The 22,900-nt window shown below is 40.8% G+C and overlaps 1 protein-coding gene across 3 annotated transcripts in view; it reads right to left on the bottom strand.

Annotated features, from left to right (window-relative positions):
* The window catches only part of erfl3 (Ets2 repressor factor like 3), a 75,303-nt gene that overhangs the window by 9,929 nt on the left and 42,474 nt on the right, over positions 1-22,900 (bottom strand). For 2 of the 3 annotated variants that reach the window (XM_008431318.3, XM_081616826.1), the window contains exons 3-4: positions 15,070-15,304; positions 4,167-4,282 (exon numbers count right to left, since the gene is read on the bottom strand). In XM_008431318.3, the coding sequence (XP_008429540.1) occupies positions 4,167-4,282; positions 15,070-15,304 (351 nt within the window). The remainder of the gene's footprint in view (positions 1-4,166; positions 4,283-15,069; positions 15,305-22,900) is intronic. The other variant, XM_081616827.1, reaches the window with a different exon arrangement.

Consider the following 22,900-nt stretch of genomic DNA (forward strand, 5'->3'; position numbering starts at 1 on the left):
CCGCAAGGTTGTTGGTGCCTGTCGCGGCGGCAACCCTAGAACCCATTGGTGGACACCTTCGGTGAGGGATGCTGTCAAGCTGAAGAAGGAGTCCTGTCGGGCCTTTTTGGCCTGTGGGACTCCAGAAGCAGCTGATGGGTACCGGCGGGCGAAACGGCATGTGGCTCGGGTTGTTGCTGAGGCAAAAACTCGGGCGTGGGAGGAGTTTGGAGAGGCCATGGAGACAGACTTCCATACGGCTTCGAGGCGATTCTGGTCCACCATCCGGCGTCTCAGGAGGGGGAAGCAGTGCAGCACCAACACTGTTTATAGTGGGGATGGTGTGCTGCTGACCTCAACTCGGGACGTTGTGGGCCGGTGGGCGGAATACTTCGAAGACCTCCTCAATCCCACCAACATGCCTTCTGTTGAGGAAGCTGAGCCTGGGGACTCTGGTTTGAGCTCTCCAATCTCTGGGGACGAGGTCGCCGAGGTGGTCAAAAAGCTCCTCGGTGGCAGGGCTCCGGAGTTCCTTAAGGCTCTGGATGTTGCAGGGTTGAGTTGGCTCACGCGACTCTGCAATATCGCATGGACATAGGGGGCAGTTCCCCTGGATTGGCAGACTGGACCAGCTCTACACCCTCAGCAGGGTCCTGGAGGGTGCATGGGAGTTCGCCCAATCAGTCTACATGCGTTTTGTGGACTTGGAGAAGGCGTTCGACCGTGTCCCTCGGGAGGCCTTGTGGGGGGTACTCCGGGAGTATGGGGTACCGGGCCCTTTGATACGGGCTGTCAGGTCCCTGTATGACCGGTGTCAGAGTCTGGTCCGCATTGCCGGCAGTAAGTCGGGCTCGTTTCCGGTGAGAGTTGGACTCCGCCAAGGCTGCCCTTTGTCACCGATTCTGTTCATTACTTTTATGGACAGAATTTCTAGGCGCAGCCGAGGTGTTGAGGGGATCCGTTTTGGTGGCCTTAGGATCGCATCTCTGCTTTTTGCGGATGATGTGGTCCTGTTGGCTTCATCGGAACGTGATCTGCAGCTCTCCCTGGAGCGGTTCGCGGCCGAGTGTGAAGCGGCCGGGATGAGGCTCAGTGCCTCCAAATCCGAGGCCATGGTCTTAAGCCGGAAAAGGGCAGAGTGCCTTCTCCGGGTCAGGGGGGTCGTCCTGCCTCAAGTGGAGGAGTTTAAGTATCTGGGGATCTTGTTCACGAATGAGGGAAGAAGGGAGCGGGAAGTCGACAGGCGGATTGGGGCAGCGTCTGCCGTGAAGCGGGCGCTATACCGGTCCGTCGTGGTGAAGAGAGAGCTGAGTCAAAATGCGAGGTTCTCGATTTACCGGTCGATCTACGTTCCCCCCCTCATCTATGGTCATGAGCTTTGGGTCATGACCAAAAGAACGAGATCACAGATACAAGTGGCTGAAATGGGTTTCCTCCGCAGGGTGGCTGGGCTCTCCCTTAGAGATAGGGTGAGAAGCTCGGTCATCCGGGAGGGACTCAGGGTAGACCGGCTGCTCCTCCACGTCAAGAGGAGCCAGTTGAGGTAGCTCACGCCTCCCTGGTGAGGTGTTCCGGGCAAGTCCCATCGGGAGGAGGCCTCGGGGAAGACCAAGGACACGCTGGAGGGACTATGTCTCTCGGCTGGCCTGGGAACGCCTTGGGATTCCTCTGGAGGAGCTGGAAGAAGTGGCTGGGGAGAGGGAAGTCTGGGCCTCCCTTCTGAAGCTGCTGCCCCCGCGACCCGACCCCGGATAAGCGGAAGAAAATGGATGGATGGATGGATGGATATATATATATATATATATATATATATATATATATATATAATATTGTTTTTAATATTTCGTATTAAAAACAATACAAAATATTGTTTTTAACTTGCATTGTTTCAAAATGAACTTCATGTAGCACCGAGGCTTAAATACAATTTCTTAATGTAGTATAGTTAATTATTTTCACATCTTTCATACTCCTGCTAATTGACATGCATTGTGTCCAGAAAACCATTTTATCCCAATACAGGACAAGGAGAAATCTGTCACAAAAATATAACGCCATCATTTGTTATTCAATATATCTATTAAATATGACTTAAAATAAAGATTAGAAAACTGATGTTTGATCAATTCTCCATGATATAAATCTATAAACCGTTTAGTTTCTGTTAGTTCTGTCAAGATACAAGAAAGGGCGAATATCTACTTATATTGGTCAATCGTTTTATTTTAAATATGCTGTAGGAGCTGTAGTTTGACAACTGTTATAAATATCACCATGTTTTTAGAACACAGGGGATTAGCTCAGTTTTGTTGCTTGTTTTTAGGAATTGCAGCGGCTGCAGTGCGCCACAAAAAAGGTAAAGGTACAATAAAGCTGATAAACAGGTGAAGAACCAAACAGAACCACTTCTGACTGTTCGCAAAGCCAAACATCCAATAAAAGTTCCACCAAGCCACTACTAAGGCACTGGGGTCATGATTCTAGACACAGGCACAAGGTTCAATGTCCAAACTTATTGATTGTTCTTGGTGATTTATTTTCCTCTTTCACCAAACAATTACGGAGATTAAACTTTCATTTGTTCTCATGCTACAACTCTTAAAAACCATCGGCCCCAAACCCAAATGCCTGCTGGTCCTTCACAAGGCCCCTGCACTTATCTATGTGGACTGACCCACATTACTTCCTGTCTAAATTTAGAAAATAAATAAGAAAATAATAAAACAAAAAAATAAAATCAATGATCAACCTACAAATAAACTCTGTAAATAATACAAAAAATAGAAATTTAAGAATAAAGTAACAAAATTAAAATGGATAAAGAAATAAAAAAAATATAGCTCCAACAACTTTTATTCTGCCTTTCTTTGCAGTGTGTCGCTTTACGCGGACCCGTTGCCATGGCAACCGACAGACAACAGCTCAACGAGCACATGGAGCAGAGATTACCGATCAGAGGAATCACCAAAAAACAAACATTTCCCACACAAAAAAGTAGCAAAAACACTAAAACAGAACATCCAGTCTGTTACATTATGCTGTCAGGCTTAATGTCTATATTGTGATTATTAATAAGTTTTCGCCTGAGCACAGCGGCGGTTGATCAGCTGATTTAAACAGCTGCTCTACTGATGACTTGGTGGGCGGGTTGTTTAGTGCTAACGGAACCAAAACACACCGAACTGCGCAGCACATGCTAAGGTTATCAAAGTCAGTAGCAGGCTAACAACAGTTAGGCTAGTATAACTGACCCATTGCTCACTTGTTCAATGTTTTCTTTAAATTAAAACGTTTTCCTCACCTGTGAAATCTGAAGCCCTTATTACCATTATCTATGGTTGAATTAACTACTAAACATTGCGTCCGTTGTTCTGATTCTTTGCTTGATTGTAGTATTTTCCTGACCACCGATATTTCTGACTCAATGTACAGCAATGGCGCATGTGTGACTTACGATAAATCACGTAACATATACATCTATCAATGCTGCTGCCTCGCGCTCTGTCCTTCTCTCGCACTTCCCGCTACTTGGCATTGGGTGTCAGGTTACATTGTGTTGCATTCAATGTTGTCGGGGATAAAAGAGTTTCATGCGCTTAATGTCCGATTTGCCATAACTATTTATTGAATTCATTGTCGCCAGCTGGGGTGGCAACAGGGGTGGCAAGGCTCTCGTTTGGGGTGGCAACAGCCACCCCTGCCACCCCGCCCCTGTCCAAAATGCAGCCACAGTGTCCAAAAGAAAAAATATAAATGCAATCATTTGCATATTGAGAGTCTACAGAGCCTGATAATCTCCCCACTCTGCTCCTGGATTACCGTTTAAACTTTTGAGTTTTATGTCAAATCCACATGAATTAAATGACAGAAATTAATTCTCTCACTGCATCTTTGATTCATTTTGTCCAGCTGCAGACTGTTAGACTGTCCAATCAGAGTTTCTAAACAGGTATTGTGTAGTTGGTGCTTTTAATCCGTTTTCAGTTAACTAAATTCAAGTCTATGGAACACAAAATGTCACTAAAATCACTCTGTCCTTCTAAAATATTTCATAAAATCGTAAAAATGCACTGAATCGTATTGAATTGCATCGCTCAACAAATATTGTAATACATATCGTATCATGACCAGAATATTGTATGTCATATCGTATTGTGAAATTATTGGATCACTACACCCCTACTTACCACTGGAACCCACATCGAAAAATGGGTAGTTGACCAAAACCAGTTTGTTGAAGTTGAACTTATAGGTGAACCTCTTGCCTTTGGTCTTATGAAGGATCCTCTTGTTGTAGTAGTATCTGGAAAAGAGCAAAACCGAAACACATTGCACTATTTAATTCAAGACTCAGGCGTCGTGTTGCATCAATCATTTCATCGAAATCATGGAGGCTGTGACAGATGTGCCTGCACGCACTAGCCCACACTTTAATAAGGCACGAGTCTTTCATGCACCCCTCACCGCTGGCACGACAGATATTACAGAGTGTTGTATGACATTTGCACAAAGCAGACCCAGAAAAAGGAGGACAGAGGAGGAGAGGGGAGGGTAAACGAGATGAGAGAAAACAGACAGATGAGCCGTGGAGCAGCACAGTGATGCTGTGTGTAAGGAAAAGCAAATAATTAAAAAGATCAGAGGCTGGTGTGAGCGGCATCACCATCCCAGCCAATAGGTAGTGGATTATTAGGACAGGACAGACTGAATGAAGATTTTACAGGTGGACGGGGTGCTTAGGGGTGTTTCCACACCAGACAGTTCGGTCGTTTGATTAGGGGCCAAAATTGCAACATTTGCTACATTTTCAGTTGATTTGGTTTGCTTTGACACTAAACTGTGTCAAAAAAAAACCCAAACTAACTGAAAAACCTGTGTCATCTCTTAGCCAGTTATGATTTCAAAAAGAGAAATCATAAATACACCAACAATGATATTAGCAGGTCAAAGTTTTACAGAAGCAAAGACATGAACTTGCATCTTAAATTATTTATTATGCCAGCTTATTTTCAGTTTTAAATGAAAGTATTACAAATTGTTGTGTTATTGCCATAAATCTGTGGAACCCTTAATCTAAAATAACATGCTATGAGATTCCCATATTTATTTGTTGGTTTTATGTAAAAGAGGGTTCAAATCGTGTCAGTGCGGTGCCACACACCAGACGGGACATTTTGTTATCATTTTGCTAGATTTTCATTTTATGTAACAGCAAAGCAAATCCACCAATAATTCAACCCATCTTTATCTGTTTATGTAATGGCCATTCTCTCCATTTCTCCCCCTGAGCTTTCTCTCTCCCCCATGGTTCCTCCCTACACTACAAGGCTCCATTTTTATTAACCTTTGTCCAGCTACAGCTCTTTATGTAACGTCTCTTTCCTTTCTTATCCAGATCCACATCCACTTTTATGTAACCTCCAGAACCCTGGCAGCCACACACCGTCTAAGGGCAGCAGGAGCAACACAGAGACAGGTAGAGAACAAGCCAGGACGCTGCATGCCTCCTAATTTTTACACACACACATTTTAATTTTCTTTCAGCATGTGTTTTCTAGCATGAGTTAGATAATGAGGCCTGGTAAAGAGGGGTTTCTTGAAGGTATGTAGTTATTGTTTGGTTAATCAAAGCCCGCTGACTATCATTTAAACTCAGCCTTAGTTAACTACATGGCGGTGTGTGTCTGTTTTTCCTGTTGCCTTCTTCCCCCCTCTTATCATGCCTATTACCAGACTTTTTCTACCAATTTTCTTGCTCTGGGAACAAGCTGTTGCTCTTTTTCACTTGTCCTCTTCACCCTCCCCTCTCTTCTTCATTTCTCCCTCACTGATACCCCCTGTCTTCCACTTTCTTCTCCAACTATCTCCACTGATCCCCCCTGAGGCGATGGGTGAGTGAGGGAGGGACAGCGAGAGACAGGACAGGCCTGCACTGTTGAAAACATTGTTTACGCCAGGCACAAAGGAGCATGTAATTTCTGCTCTAGGGGAGACACTCACAAGGGTCTGGAGAGCAGGGAGGGAGGGAGGGTGAGGTGATCGGGAGCAAAGGGAGGAAAGGAGACGGAGAAGCAGGCAGGAAATCACTAAGAATTAAAATCAGAACAGGAGTGTGGCCAAATTAGTTGATTACTGAAAAGTCAACAAGCTGCGCTGCTGACCGTCTGAGGGTCCGGTACCAATCCAGACTGGACAGAAAGTCAGAAAAGTTACAGGGACTCATTCTCAGTTGGAATACTCCAGATTCAAGGGTGGGTAAAAAATATTTATTCATCTATGCTTTGCAACTATCATAGGGTGTTTGTAGAAGACCCTATGATCATCTTCTCAAGTTTATTGGTAGTTGCATTACCGCCACCTACTGGTGAGGAGTGATGGTCAAAATATTGTTCCAATACGGCTAAAAAATATTCAAACATGTGAATTATCTCAGTTTCCACAAGGAGAATTATTTACATTTAGATACATTTTACTTCAGTTTTAACACACTACTGTCATGTTTTAACTTCTGTACTCCAAACTTAGCACAAGTGTAATTTTGCCATTTTCCTGCTCAAAGATGTTTATATACACTGTAAACAGTAAACAGAGAAAAAAATAGACAATTCATTAATTACTTCTATAATACTTATTAAATTGGTATTGAAATATTTAAATCAGAACTGAATCTAAATCGAACCGAATTGTGACCCAAAGAGAATCATAATCGAATTGAATTGTGAGGTCCTACCGCATTCAATTTTCCAGCTTTGTAGCCAAACTGGCTCACTGAAAAGAGTATAAATAAATAGAATATAATAAAATATTTGTTTGAAACAATGTAAACCTCCCTAACTGGGAGCCCTTAACTACAATTTAAGTTCAGTTATCTAGATGTAAATATTCTCAAAGATGACTGTTAATGATCGAGATGCAACAACTCTAAAAATCTGACTTATTGCAACTAAAATTATAAGTCAGAGCTAATAGAATCAAACAGTACCACTTCTTTAACTAGTGAACAATCTAATACAAAGTCTGTCATGTTTCTACTATTTCCTGATACAAAAACCTGAATCTGGGACATTTAAAACAAAAACAAATAAAACCCGTTTTTATAATGGATATATATTCAAATTAGGGGATAAAACACTTTGTTGTTTCATAAAATATGGAAAATGAACTTGAATTGAAGGTGAAACCTTTGTGCACTAAAGATGAATGGATCCGTGAAGCAAGAAAATACCGAGATCCAAAGTTGGAAACTGCCAACAACTTAGCAGCAACTGGTGGTGAGTCTGGAGCACGTGGTGATCCACCCCCACCCACCGACTCCTGCGCCGTCATACGGGCAGACGGTCTTTGAAGAGCATTTGAACTCACTTCAAAAGAGAAGAAAGGGATTCTTTGAGTGCCTGTGTTTAGCTGCCCACCAAACTTGCCCTGTATGCACAAAGAGACACTTGCACCTCTAACTCACACTGCGCCATATCATTCAGAAACACACATCAGTGACCCCTCAGATTTATCTGCATTCATCTTTATTCCACTCTGTGCTCAACTGAAACGGTGACCCTGACAAGATCCAAGGAAACAAAGGAGCGTGTGATTGATTGTAGGCGTAAGGCTGCAATTATGTCCAAAATCTGATGATCAAAGCAGAGATAAGCAGCAGTGCAATGCAAGGACATCGACACTTCAAACCACGCATTAGTTATATTTAAAAAGAAAAACAGACTCTCTCCATTTCCTGACAGAAAAATACACAACTATACATATAGGAACAACTTAAGAACTCAAAATTTATGGGTGTTAATAACTAAGAGGGAAACTAAAGTTAGGCTTTACAAACATTACTGACAGTATTTTCAGATACTCGTTGTTATTATGTTGTGTCTCAGTGAGTCTGTCTAAAATAAGACCTAACAGGGTAACAATTTTGATAAGTCGGCTGTTAAGTTTCCAGCTACGTAACTGGGTTAACCAAGGCTGTGGTTTGAAGCGTTAAAATTATTTTTCAAGAAAATTGCAATGCACACTCTGAGCTGCTCTATGCCTTCTGTGATGTCACCACAGTCATGTACAGATGGACGGATAGAAGTTTGTTGTGATCTGATCACAAAAAGATTTACAACCAAACTGCAAAACAATTACAAAAACCCCAATCATGGAAGGTAAAGGTCGCACTAAACTGAGTTTGGTTGATTCTCCGGAACAATCTGACCAGCACCTTTAAAGTTTTACAAAATTTTAACTTTAAAGATCTAAAATAAGAAATATTTGATGCAACTAATGGATTGTGGGAAGAGCAAATCATGTACTTTGGTTTATAGTAGGGCTGAACCATATATTGTAGTGTCATTGTGTGCTATATAGCACAAAGGACTGACTGGGGCACAATAATTGTTATCTGATATATTAAATATGTCATGAACCTGCATTTTTCACCCTAATGTAATAATATTCAGCCAGTTGGACAGTCATACGGCAACAGATGTTCACACTGGATACTAATGATGTTGCCCAAAACGCTCGCAGAGTGATGGAAGCACAGATAAGAAAGAGAGGAAAGAAGAAAACAGGCATATGACTACTGATATTTCAGTATTTACCATTGATTATCACCAGTGGCCTGATAATTAGAATAACTCTCCAATAGAGATAAAAACTATACTGATAGCATTTTCAAAAAGAGGTAAGATCAGTGCGGGGTAATCGTCAACAGGATGGCTGGAGTGCAGCATAACCCTCGGTACTAAAAAACCCCACAATGTCAGCAAATGACAAAGTTAGAGCTCAAAATGTTCTTGAACATCAAAGTTAGATTGTCAAGTAAAAAAAAAAAAAGCCTTTTATAGATGAACTGTGTTTAACATCCTGTAATTTGATGTTCTGATGAGCTCTTTTTCAGTATCACTCCACACACACAAACACCAATGTCCTCCTCTAAAAGCGAGCAGTGGCAGCCCCGCTCTGCGTGCGCGTGGACAGGCTGTGCCTTGCCCATTGTTGGGCTGTAAATAGGGGCTGACTGTGACAGGAAGTTAGGATTACAATACTCCCCATGCGTCCCGTGTTTATTTTCTGCCTCTTTCGTCAGCGTCGGCTGTTACAAACACTCGCATCCCAGCCAGATCTACCTCAACACATATGCACACACACCAGCTGCTCATACTCAGGTGTGTGTTTGTGTGAACAAGTCGCACACGTCAAAGCCCTTCTTGTAACGGTGTTTACTGAATGGAAAAGGAAATTAAATGTGTTTGTGCGAGCATGTGGGCTGGGGGTGTGACTTGTGAAGATGTTGCATGCTCTGTACGAATGCGTGCAATGATATAAATACTTTTGATGCATTTACATCGATGTGAATGTGTTTATTTTGAAGAAAAGGATCTGGTCAGTCTCTGATTGGCCCGGTCACACGCTCTGTGGGCACAGAGATGTAGTAGAGCAGAGCAGAAAACAGAGACCCCATTCAACTGAGGACAAAGACAAACACACAGAACTCATGTAAGTTGAATGCATACATGCTGCAGATAGAGACAATTGTTAAACAATGCATGCAGTGGTTCTGTCCCTGCAGTTTCTCCCCGGCGCTAGGTGCTTCCACTGAATGCACGGCTGTAAACAGACAACCTCTGACCCATAAACAGACCCTGCCAGCGTGGCGGATAACAGGGTGCAGATGCAGCTGCATTTCCTGCAACAGGTTTTGTAAATGTGGTCACTCGGGTTGGGACTAAATGTGCAGCTTAAAAATGCATTTGTGTAACGCATCGTGAAATTCTCGAGTGGTGGCCCATCAATTAAATAAATGCTGGGAAAGAACCGATTGTGTGTAAGGAAAGCCTTCTTGGGCAACAGTCTGTACAATGGTGCGTTTGTGTACACGAATGAGGGCATGAGCTGTGTTGGTAATCTTTACCAGCTGTGCGTGGCAGTCGCCGTGACCTCTGACCACCGAGCAAACGGTGGCTGATGACTGGCCCGACACGGAGGTCTGGGGGTCTAAGGGAGCTGGGACCTCTTAGCGTGATTACACTCATTAGGGCAGCACTCTGCGATGCCTGATTGGTAACAGGTTTCATTTGCCTCCACCCTGCTTGGCTCATCGCAGTCGTTCCGTTTCACGAGAGCACAAAGTGGTGCAAGAAGTGAGCAGTGAAACAAGCAGGTTTAGGCTTTTTTTTTATTTCTCATTTCCTTCAAGTAACCACAGATAAAACTTAACAGCTATGGATTTAAACTCTCAGAAATCTTAAAGGTTGGAAGTGAAGAAGACTGGAGGTGTTTTTATGTGGCTCTGGAGCCAAAAAAAAAAAGAAAAAAAAAAAGGAACCTCATGACTGCTTTAAAGGGGACCCATTATGTGGAATTCCAATTTTCCACGTTTTTATGCTTCCAATTGGATCTCAACTACTTCTGAAAACAGTCCAGGCACTTAAGAAAAACCACCCGGACGGTTCTCGGCAACAAGTTAATGTTTTTTGTGTCTGGAAAACAAGCCGCTTCATAAAAATCTTGATTGTTAAGTCACAATCGATGAGCGCTGCGCCATTACCTAGCAACCTGAGTTGAGCTCCAGCACATTTGGTCACCTGGTTTTTCCGCTGTATGCGTTGTAAAATGGCTGCTGGAAAAGACAATTATTTTGTTGTTGACTTACCATCCAGAAACCACTTGCTTAATTCTTGTTGGTTGTGCAGGGGGCCTCACTTCTGCTTTTCAAAGACATATGGTTGTATGATTGAGCATCTGTTTGCAGCTATTTTCACGTGCGAATGTAAATTGTGGCCGATGTGACCAGCAGCAGCTTATTTGGATTTAAAGTGACAACGCCCTAAAACTGCTCATTCTATAAAGAGCTGAAATTAGATAGAACTGACCAGACTAAAAAGTCATTATCAAAAAATTTATTTGTGGGAAAAAAAATTAATGAATGTGTTTTGTCCATAGACCTATCCTAGCCTATTCAGGAAAGCATAATAATAAATCTGACTTTCTGCATCACAACAGGACAGCAATGTCACTAAACCTTTAAACATTTTGTCCCATAAAAACTAAATTAAATGTATTTTAGGGCTGTATACTTAAACTTTCTTAAAATTCCTGAAATTGACCTGGGAGTGTGTAATGTACTGCATGCAGGACGTAAAAATGGAACAATAAAAGAACACATTTTATAAAATTTGCTTTACAAATAAAATTTGGAAGTGCTGCATGCCCCATTTGCTACAAAAAAAAAAATAAAAAATTGAGCCTCTCACTATATAATTTATTCCCGGTAAATCCAGCTATAAACCAAGATCTTTATCCAGCGATACAAAGGCGTCAGAGGTTTATTAGAGAACATAAGTGAACAAACAGCATCATGAAAACCAGGGAACAGAGCAGGGAGGTCAGGGAGAAAGTCAAGGAGAAATCTGAAACACGTCTGGATCATAAAACAAATTCCCAAGTGTTGAACACCTCACAAAGTTCCGTTCAGATCCATCGTCTGAAAATATTGTAAAGAACTACAAGGCCGACTAACCTGAACCAACAAACCAGGCAAGGACGACATTAGTTTGAGAAACAATCCAGAGGTTCACTGTAACCCTGGAGGAGCTGCAGCATTCAGCTGCTCAGGTGGGAGAAACACTTGACATGGCAACAGAAGATTTTTATTTGTAAATGCTAATACTTTGTTTGGATCTATCACATAAAATCCCAATTAAATCTACTGGGGTTTGCGGCTGTCAGGTGAAAAAATATGAAAAATTTGGGGGGATATGACAGAATACCTCTGTAAGGCTCTGTAATCACTTTAATTCACAAACAAAAGCTGAAAATCGACATTTAACTTCTCAACATCCGCCGCTTCCACAAACACGTTCCTGTACACAAACACACACTCGCACAGTTTGAGTGTAATCCTCTCAACAGGAGCGGGAATTTCACAGCAGCCGTGGGAGCAGGAGGCCAGGATGACGCATGGGCCGAGGCCGCGTCCCCTCAGCGGAAAGCCGGCACATACGCACATGTCCACACACAATGAAGGCGTCCTGATTAAGGGAATTTCCACCATGTGCGCGGCAGGCAGAAAAGAATAGGAACACCAGGGTAAAAATAATAATTACAAAAGCTAAGTGATAAAAGGAACACTTCAAAACAAGCAGGCCTTTTCAAGTGTGTCGGCTCGCTGCCACATGCTGACTGTGGGCTCCATTATTAGCAGACTGCAGGTTTTCTCCATATGAGGGGCACAGTGAGGCCTGGTCTCCAGCGCTTCGCTCCATATGGGGACGGTTATTGTGCATGTGTGATTCTGTGCTCCTCTTATAAGTTCATCAATCTTTAGTCATCTTGATGTCTTGAGAGGATCCATTTCTGCATATTCTTGATGTGAGGGCAGCGCTGGATTCAAATCAGGCATGCAATGATGGGCAGTACGTGTTACTGTAATCCGATTTTTATTTTTAAGTATCAAGTAAAGTAAGGGATTACAGTTGTAAAAAACAAGAATTTTTTTTGTGAGCATCTCGGGGAGTCCATGCAGCGTTTAAAACTGACATTAATTTAACTCGGTGACAAAAACATTTCATGCGTGGGAAGAAAACGTATCCAGTGAAAACCTCCACTTCAAATCTGAAAAAGGACCTAGCAAGCCGTAGAAACCTCCGGATCCCCCCTCTGACATGACCGCTGTGGATACCGGATCTAATTCCACAGGGCAAACCTCCAACTGTCCCTCTCCTGCTAAATAGGATAAAATAGATTTTTAAAATTTATTATTACTCCTCTCTGCACTTCATCTATTAAAAGACGTCACCATTAGTAATTTGGAGCGAGGGGAGGAGTTTGATGTAAAGAAGAATACAATTACATTGAAAGGTTTGTTGCTTTATAGATATTCAGGTTGTGCATTGTTTTTAAGTAAGTAAATGATTATTAAAGTAACTAATTACTATTGAAGATTATTAATCAGCAAACTAACTGGATTATTTTCTTGTGAAAGTAATCAGAAATTAGCAATTAATTACCGTCTCCCAGTACCCTGACGAACACTGCCCTCATGTTGGTCGAGGGTGCAGCATCTTGCTCGCTGATCTTCTTGCTCTAATCCTGAAGTGACACCACATCATACATGGTGTCCAACAAGGACAAACCAGGGGAAATCTGAGGACGAGACTGCAGGAAGGACTAGCTGCCAATTAGCCTCCAAGGCTGGTCCATCAGATGGCACTAAGACCCGCTATATATAAGCACTTACCGAGGCCTAAGCTTCAAATCTACTCCAGCTCCAAACGGATGGACAAGCTATAAATACAAAGCCAGACAGCAAGTATTCCTTTCTATCTAAATCTGGGAGGCTAAATCCAGATTGCTGGTCTCGATAATTGTGCCGTTAAATGTGGACAAACATAAGCGGCCTCTTTTAATGCCGGCTGTCCTCGTGGGACCCCGTCTGTAACGGACGTTGTCCTAATCTCACCAGTAAACAAGCATTTTTAAGCTGTGCTATGGAGCAATCCAGTGCATTTCCCTCCCTTATGTGGCTTTCTTTAAAGTGCTTAACCTAATCTCGGCTGTCTTTTAAAGACACAACGAGTCGGAAACTAAAGAAGGAGTGAATGAGACGGGATCAGACCACAGGAGTTCCTCAGGTTGATGGAGTTGCTCTTAGATTCAAACGAACATGAACGGACAAAACTGTGAACATACAGAAACCAGAACAGTGAATTTAGAGAATACTTATTCTCCTTTTGTCAAAGTCTAAATGCAAATACACTAAACAGATATTCCAACTTCAATATTTCAGCTTAAGCAGCAATGGAAATAATTGTTTTCTTTAAAAATCCCAGATCAGGTTAAAGATTTGACAAATTTTGTGTAAAATACCATGAGGTTTTGACTCAGGATTTCCTCATACTGGAAGCTTTTAGCACTATGAACATCTAAAAAAGCTGCTCTGTGAGCTTCTAACTGAGGACATCCCTGTAATACACTAATGTACTTGGCAGAGTAGGTGTCCATGGATAAAACCTGAACCAAAAGGTGTAAAGGTCTTATTGGGCAATTGGGTTACTGCTGTAACTCTAACTGGAGAATAACTGCGGCTAAATTTATCCCATCAAACCAATAAGATTATTTCTTTTGCATCTAGCCTGAGATGAATGCTCACCATTGTCTTCATGTCCATCACAGTTACAGGCTCTCTCGCACTGGAACCGAACTTTCTAGTCAAATTCTCTGTTCGATTAAAACAGAGAAAGTTGCTTAGAACACTCAGTTTATTTGGGGAGGTGTGAATGCTAATCAAACTCTGATGTGGAACAAAAAAGCAAAATCTGCTCCGCCTACAAACTTTGGACTTGTTTCGATTAAAGTGAACTCTGGCACAGTTCGAATGCATATGTGAACACCAAGCAAACCAGAGACTGCTCCAAAAGCAGGAAGCAGACTATAGCGCAAGGCATTTTGGGTAAATGCAACCAAACGAAGTGTGTGAGTCTAGCGCTAGCAGGAGAAATGGCTCATGGACTTTTGTAGGATTTCTTTTGCCAAAAGAAATCCTACAACTGTTAAATTTCTACGCTACTTCACGTCTTCTTTTGAGGTTTCTGTGTTGTTTCCTTCAGTGGTTCTTGGTGCAGCACCACCACAGGTGAGGGGGTGAACATGTAATTCAGAGGGTCTGGATCATTTGACACATTGCAGTGTGAAATCGAACCACACCAGGTGAAAGTGTAACAATGTAACAAATTCTGCAATTTTGGTCCTAATCAAACATCTAGGGGACTGTCAGGTGCGATAATATGTAAAACAAGGTTTAAAACAGACATTCACAGAGAGTCTTACCAACATGTTTACTCATTTGTGAATAAATTCAGGATAGTTCATACCCTTAACCTTGTATACTTTGATAAATCTAAATCCAGGTGCTTTTGGTTTTCCTTATTCAAAGAACAAATACAGTGATAAAACTCCGTCAAGACAGTTTTGCGTCTTGATGGAGTTTTCTCTGCTGAAGCTTGTGAGGTTTATGAGATTGTCTGAATTAGCAGATGAAGCAGTGATGGAATCACTCTCACAAACAATCACCCTCAGTCAGCCAAACTGTCAGCCTACCTCAGTGCCCTGCTGAGCTTGTCGTAGTTCATCTGTGGTTTACACTTCCTCGCCCCCCACAGCCGGGCCACCTCGTCCGGGTCCTTGATGACGAACTCCCCGTAGTCGCCTTGCCACGCGATAACATCATGATACTCCTCTTTCCTGAGCAGCTCCAGGATGAAGTGCCACAACTGGATCTGCCTGGACCCGGGGCTCGACTCTGGCTTGTAGGCCCATTCTGGAAAGGCGAACCCTGCAACAGGGCAAAAAGGTGAGTGGGTGTGATCTGAAATTTGCATGAAACCATAAAGTGGTAGTGATGATCTCCAATGTGGGGTCTTGAAACAATCGGCGTATGCTCAGAGACATTAAATTTGTTGGCAAATGATGGAAAGCAGTGCATGTTGTACTGTTGTGCATTGCAATAATAATAATAATAATAATAAAAAAACATTTAAGAGGTTCAACACATGCAGCGCGCTTAAAGGACTCAAACTGTGATTTATCCAAATTTATTCAAGCAATATTGTCAGTATTGGTTTAGAAATGGACTACCTTAATTCTTTTTAACTCAGATTCAAGTTACATTTTACCTCCTCCTTTGGTATCGTCCTGCTGTGATTTTTTATTCGCTTTGGTCTTGAGAGGCACAACATTTAAAAGAACTAGAGCTGCACAATATGTTGCATTATTAAAGGGCTGCAATATGACAATCATTGCTTGGATGCAATATTTGTTGAGTTAATGTATTTTAAGTTTCACGCATTCACACTCTACTGGTATAGTAATAAACTTGGCCAGCTTCATGAACTTTCATTTTAGACGCTAAAGTTTCCAGAGAGTTGTGAAGAACTAACAATAACTGTCACAATATTCAACAATGTAACTGCAATGCTTTCCTAATATAACGTTTTTGTAAAAAAAAAAAAAAAAAAAACAACAAAAAAACCCCTGGAAAACAAACATTAAATTAACTGTTGAAACTGAAACTGGTAGACTTGGATACGAGAAAGAATAAATCTTAACACTCAGTCTTTCACTGAATGCAAATTGTTAATTGTGCCACAAACTATACAACATGGGTGTGACAATTCCAATGTCATCACAATTTTCATTTTGTACAATTCAGATTTGATATAGGTTTGCAAAACAAAGGTTAAGCACTTTGAGAAAATGTGCCGAGTCAAATTACGCCAAACCATCCTGCAAGTTTTTCACTGAGACAACTGTGCTGCAGCTTTACCAAGAAACTGAAGGAAAGTTTGTCACTGCCTTAACCAAAACAACCAGCGACACCAACACAATAACATCTGACGCAACTTGCAAAAAGGCCATCTAAACATGGCTAAATGTTTAACATTTAAAACTGAAAACGACACTTCAATGTCTCCATTTTTTCATTCGGTCTTATAAAGGAGACTGGAGAACACTGTCAGGGTTCTTTGCACGTCTATAGATTGAAGTAGAAATAATTATGAATCAAAAATTGACTTTGAATTGAATTGTGAGAAAGTGAAAGACTCCCAACATATGAAATCAATAAATATTACAGCAGCAGCAGCAACAACCTATATTGAAAGACGTTTATTCTAAGAATTATAGATGATCAGCTATAATAGGGAACTTTGAGGTCAAAGTTTTCACTGGTCACATTATGAGGTCAAGCTTGTTGTGCTTGACCTCATAGCTTCCTGTCGGTGGCAACGTCTGATCCGAACTATATCTGTTCTGCAACACCAGCGTGAAAAACGCTGAGCGAAACTAAACCTTAATGAACAAACAACCAAACAAAACTCTGACATACATCAGCCAGGGTGTGCAGCTCTGTGTTCGTCTTAATCACGACTCTCATTGACTTTTCTAAACCACTTCCCCATGCTGTCATTAGGTCACCACCTCGCCACAGCAGCTCTCTGTAGGAAACACACACACACACACTCTGAAACTACAACTGAAAGTTGTTGTGTAAGTGGGCTTTCATGGAAGGGGTAGGTGCTCGAAAAAAAATAAACCTTTCCACCTCTCCTCCACCTCTTTCCTCTTTCAGGCAGTCACTCTTTCCCCTGACCAGAGGAAAACAACATGGCCAGTCATCCCTCCTGACTATCCCACCATCTCTCTCTTTCTTTCTCTTCACCCTCCGTTTGAAGAAAACGCAGAATCGGAGGCGCAGAATGAGACCGTAGGCGAGGGTATATGACTGTTTTCATGAGCATGTGTGCGCCCAAATGCACGAGCCTGAAAGAGTTTATGTGCCATTGCGTGTGTTTAAAAATGTTTGTGCAAGTCTCCCACTAACATTCTGTTGCCTGGGTGGTCAATAAATCTGACACGACTGAGCAAAACAAACTATTGGAGCGTAGTATATTGCCAAATTTTGCCTGGACTGGATTTTATTTTAGCTACACTCACATTGATGGCTCAGAGATTAGAAATACAAGGTTGGCCAAGACAAAGAAATATAACCCATCCTGCTTGAATGTCATCTGCAATACATATGGATACTTGTTGTTGCAAAAAGCATCAGATAAGAGGATGAACAAATGGATGAATTTGCATCAAAGCATCTTCCAAGTCTGTTGGCACTTCTGGTAGAGATGAGTAGCAGAATCTCACGGTGAATCTTGACCGAGTTTATTTATTCAGTAGGAAAAAGAAAGTCATTTTGTGGTCATTTAAAAAAAAAATCTTAAATAAAGCTGAATTCTTTAATCAACAACCAATGTTTTTTGTCCCTCCAGAAATCTAAAAATGGCGGGAATCCAATTTCTTTCAAAACTATTCAAAATGGGAAAGATAAGAAAATAGACATTAAAGTAAATATGTGTTTACATGGCAAGAAATGTAATTAAAAAAAACATATACTTGTTCAAACTTGTACATTTCTACAGTCTGACAAAAAAACTGAAAAGTGGCAAATAAGTCTGAATGCCAAAGTTTATGATGCCTCCACAAAACGTGAGCAGGTCAGAGGGGAAAACCGTCTCCAAAGCTTATTCAGCATAGAGAAAAGACTCCAGAATAACTACTAGATGATATTGTGTAAAAGAAGCCTGGATAAAAAAAAAAAAAAAACCTTTTTTATCCTACCATCATAAGCATAATCATGCAACATTTGCTAAACTCTGCTAAGATTCAGCTGGAACAGTCTGCGGTGGTCAGATTGAGATTTCTGCAACAAAAATGTTCCATGTGGGTCTCGTGTGAAGAAAGGTTAAAAATATGGAAAGTGTTAAGTGTAGTGGAGGATCTGTGAGGATGTGGGCCTTTTTCTTTTCCAAACACTCTTGGAACTTAGCTAGGATCACCTGCATTTAAAACAAAAAAATATATATATATAGATCAGAATCATACAAGTAGGAAAATCTAAAATGAACACCAAACCTATCATCCTTCAGGCACATTCTTGAAAACTGAGAAGAGTGGACGGTGTAAAATGTTATAAGAGTAGAGTAAGTGGTTTCCCACTGAACTGACAGGATAGTTGTCAAAACTTATTTCTTAATATGTCTTTTTTCCGCTCTCATTAAATAAACGTACAGTGGGCCCCCACTAATTCATGTTTCAGTATTCACCAAGTATTTTTTTGGAAAGCCAAATATTCATATAATTTTTTTGTAGAGTGTAAAGTTGAAATAAGGCTTTCAAAGCAGATAATCCAGAAGCTGCATTCATTTTTCCTTGGTGCTGATTGGCTGATTAACAGCTTTCTGTTGGGGTGCTAGGATGGTTTCATATTGTATAAATTATTGTCATCAAAATATGCCGTTAAAACCATTTATTTCTAGGTACTAATAGATTATAAGTGTTCATGGATGGCTGTGGTCTTCAACCATAACAAATACTGGGAGTAGAGTGTATTCAAATTTAAGGTTAGATTTTAGTCTAAAAAATTCATCTTTTCTTGCAGGAAACTTTTTATTAAGACTTCAAATATGGTGAGCAACTGTGACTTGATTAGTAATTAAGCTTTCTCTCATGTACATATTTAGCCAAGAACTAAGAAGTTAATAAAACTACAACCTTCTATATCATCATAGAGCAAAAATAAACATGTTCAAAACACAGATGAATGTAATTTATTACAGTAATTTTCTTATGTACTCCAGTGGGGTTTCTATTGTTATTCATTTGGCTAATTATACATTTCATTTGAAAATCCAGGAAAAGATTAATAATGAAGCATTATGAAGTTCAGAGAATCCAAAAGCAAAGAGTCGTGATGGATAAACGGGACTAAATTGTCAGATTATGGATGTCCAGGCGTGTCAGTGGACTCTGGACGACGGCCTGCAGCAGAGATGGGTAGCCCTGATAATCTCTTCTGCCCTAACCATTTAAGAACCATTGCATAACACGAAATAAGGCTGATAGCAAACTTTCGTGTATATAAAAATCTGCTTAATGCCTTCCTACTCAGTAAGGAGCCATTTCTCATCATGATTATGCTGCGTTTTCCCTCCACAGCGATCTATCTGCAAAGCATGGTCAATGAATCACGAACACCTACTCACAAGTCATTTTGTGATAGAAAATAAAGATTTCTGATGTTACTCAAATTATGTATGAGATGCCTACACATTTTCCATGCTCACCATAGCAGCTAAAGCTACAATTAAGAGCGTCTGGACCGAAACTATGGATCTTTGTCCCTGCAAGTAACATGTGAAATGTCCATCTGTGAAAAAAAACTAAAATAAAAACGTCAAACTGTCATCTGTAGTTTCTAAGACTTTCCAGTGCTGCATATGTAGGTGGCAGTTAACATGCAAATGACAAAGTCACTTTGTTTCCTCTTTTCCTTTTTTCTCACCCTACTCCTCCTCCTCCTGTCTTGCACACATTTACATTAAATCAGGAGGCACAACCAAACAGAGTGAGGCATCACAACACATTTTCCTGCAAAGACTTCAAGACAGCAAAAGAGAAACGGCGATTATATTTTACAATGATCGAGGTCGGCTCAAACTGAAGAGACTGGTCATATCTCCATCTGGCTGGAATGAATAAATTAAGAGTGCTGACCACATCTTCACCACTAACTCTGACGTGTTGCTGTTAAAAAACAAGACAGCTGCTCCACTGAAGCCAACATGGGATGACTGTGCCGGGTGTGTAGCTGTCTGCATGTAAAGCAGGGAGCTGTAAAAAAAAAAAAATAAGCAGAGCTTTTCGAACAAACACCAGATGAATATGGCATGAAAAACAGCTTCGCGGATTTTCAGCTGTTATGCAGACACTGAGCAGTTAGCTGGTCTTTTGTGCATATGCAATCATCTGTTTCAACTTTGGCAGAGAAACTCACTGAAAGTGAGGGAAAAGTACCCAGAATACTCTGTGGTTTTGCAGTTCTGGAAGAAAAGTTCTTAAACTTTATTCTGGAGTCAAATTTGACAGCTACCTTCCCCCCCACCCCCGTTCTGCAAAAGTTAGTGTGAAATACTCACAAAGCTGCACTGGCACCAATTAATGTTTGATCTAAAATGAAGGCAATTTCCAAAGACATTTTGTTGTACCGACATAATCTTATGTTTGCAAGATAAAATTGTGGTGGAACGCGATTCTGCTCATGGTGGCAGCATGTTGGAGCAGTTCTGTTATTTTAGTTCTGACTTGTTCTTTTTGTAGACTTTTGTTCATAATGGGTTTAGCTGAGGCATTGCATGTTTTGACAATTATTCCCTCTGGTTTTGGATGTTGTGCACCTGGAAGGATTTTTGCTCTTTTTTTTAAATTACTTTTGGAGAGTTGCTGTGATCTCTCCAAAAGTACATGGCAACGAGGTATTTTTTTCACAATTGGGAACAGCAGATTACCATCTTAAAAGCTCAATTAATACCTGAACTATGACCCCAAATCCTAAAGGAGTTTAAAACTAGTTTCATGGATGCAGAACAGGACCAAATAGCAGAGACAAAAGGAGGAAGTTCAAACTTTTTCTTATGTTTACGGTGCATTTATCGTATCACTTTACATTTGTCGTGATAAATTTCCCATCATAAGAATTTTGATTCATTATTATCACAATAAATTACAACTATTGTTTTAAAAAAACAAAGTTAAGTCTGAAGAAGAAGAGAGGTCTGACAAGTTTTTTCTAGGACATGTTGAGACTTTCAGTAGATAACAGGAAGGATGAATGTATTATAGCAAAGATACTGTTTTAATGTTTTGAGCTTCAAACCTCTGTGATGGAACATGCTTGATTTGGATCAACATCCTCTAAAGAGGATAGTAAGCAGCCAAACAGCAGATATTTTGGATCTGATACGATCCCCCGTATTTGAGGTGCTTAAGGACAATAAACATCCACGGACAGCTAAAATTCTCAAATAGTTTAAGACACCAAATAATACACATTAATACACACAGTCGAAACTGTCTTACCGCAAAATCTAATTTATACAATGTTTCTTATTTCCGCTGTTATGGGCACAACCAATCAGTGGTAAGGAAAATTAATGCCCCCTGGCTTGGCTAATATTTTAGATATGCTCTATGAACAACAGAGCGAATCAACAGGTATTCCAGTTATGATTTGGGGCTACATCCCACAGAAAACTCAGCAAATAAGAGGATCTGCAAAGCGGCGGTGGTCATAGGATTGATAGATGGATGGACAATTATGTTACTGGGGAAAATATTTAAAGTAAATTCTAAATCTTTATTGAAAACAACCCAAAAATATGTTATTTGTTGAAGAAACAAGTAAGGACCCAAGTTAAATGATTAAGCCAATAAACTTTAATTGCCTAAATATTAATCTAGAATCAATATGGATTCGGTACGTTGGATGATAAGAGCTCAGCAAAACAATCCAGTGACACAGTCCTTGAAACCATTTCATTTAGTCGCATGCGCGTCCCTAAAAATAGAACAGAGCCCTGATGAGTTCTCGTCATCAGCAGCGACATAAATCAAAAACAGAGCCACAAGGTTCAGGTGTGTGTTTATATGCCAACTGTGCAAACACGTGCCAGGATGTTGTGTACTTTGTATAACTCATCACAAAGCAGTAAATCAAAGAGGGCACATGTTAAGTGTTTTTCTGTGCTGGTGGAAAAGCAGAGCAGAAAGAACAATCAACACCTCCTTTTAATAAACCCGAGTGTGTGGGAGAAATGGAAATTAAGCTATAGGCTCTGTGCAAGAGTTGGACATGCTGTGGTGTGTAAGGCTGAAAAACTAAGCTAAACCAGAGAGGCTTTATATCTGGTGGTCTGAAGGGGACAATTTAAGGTGGTAAACCTTTGTAGTAAAGAGGCTGATGGCAAATACTGCAGGACTCATTGGTTCTGAATGGTTATACTTTATGCCTTCTGCTCTATAATAAACATTCAGCAGAAAATAAGAGTATTTATTTCATTAGCTGTTCAGCTGTAAATCCCAGTCCACCCAGTCCATCGTTCTCAAATACAAGAAACTTAGAAAGAAGAAACATTCAAGGTTACATAAGCCGTGTTTTCATCAGCATTTTTTTATGCAGATTTTTAAGTATCACATTTGAAATGGTTGAGGGAAATGGCAACATTAACTTCGCAAAAAAGTTTTTAAGCCCTCTTTAGGTGGTTTTGCCTTGTTTGAAAAAAGATGGAAACACGTTTTCTGAGTATGTTCAAACTTTCCCACCAGTCTAAACCTCTCAGTCCAAACCTCCCTATGGTCGAGTCCAAACCTTATGGTGCAAGGTACTCCAGCCCAATAAACATCTTGGTTATTACAGCCATGTGTAACATCACCATCTGATGAAACCACAACTGGTTGATTCCCTCCAAACCAGTAGATGGAAACACGTCAAATTTGCATTTTCCTACTCCATATTTGGTAACATTTTGTGAAGAGGGAAGCT

The sequence above is a fragment of the Poecilia reticulata genome, chromosome 16 (assembly GCF_904066995.2).
Source record: "Poecilia reticulata chromosome 16, P_reticulata-male-v2, whole genome shotgun sequence".
Lineage (NCBI taxonomy): Eukaryota > Metazoa > Chordata > Actinopteri > Cyprinodontiformes > Poeciliidae > Poecilia > Poecilia reticulata.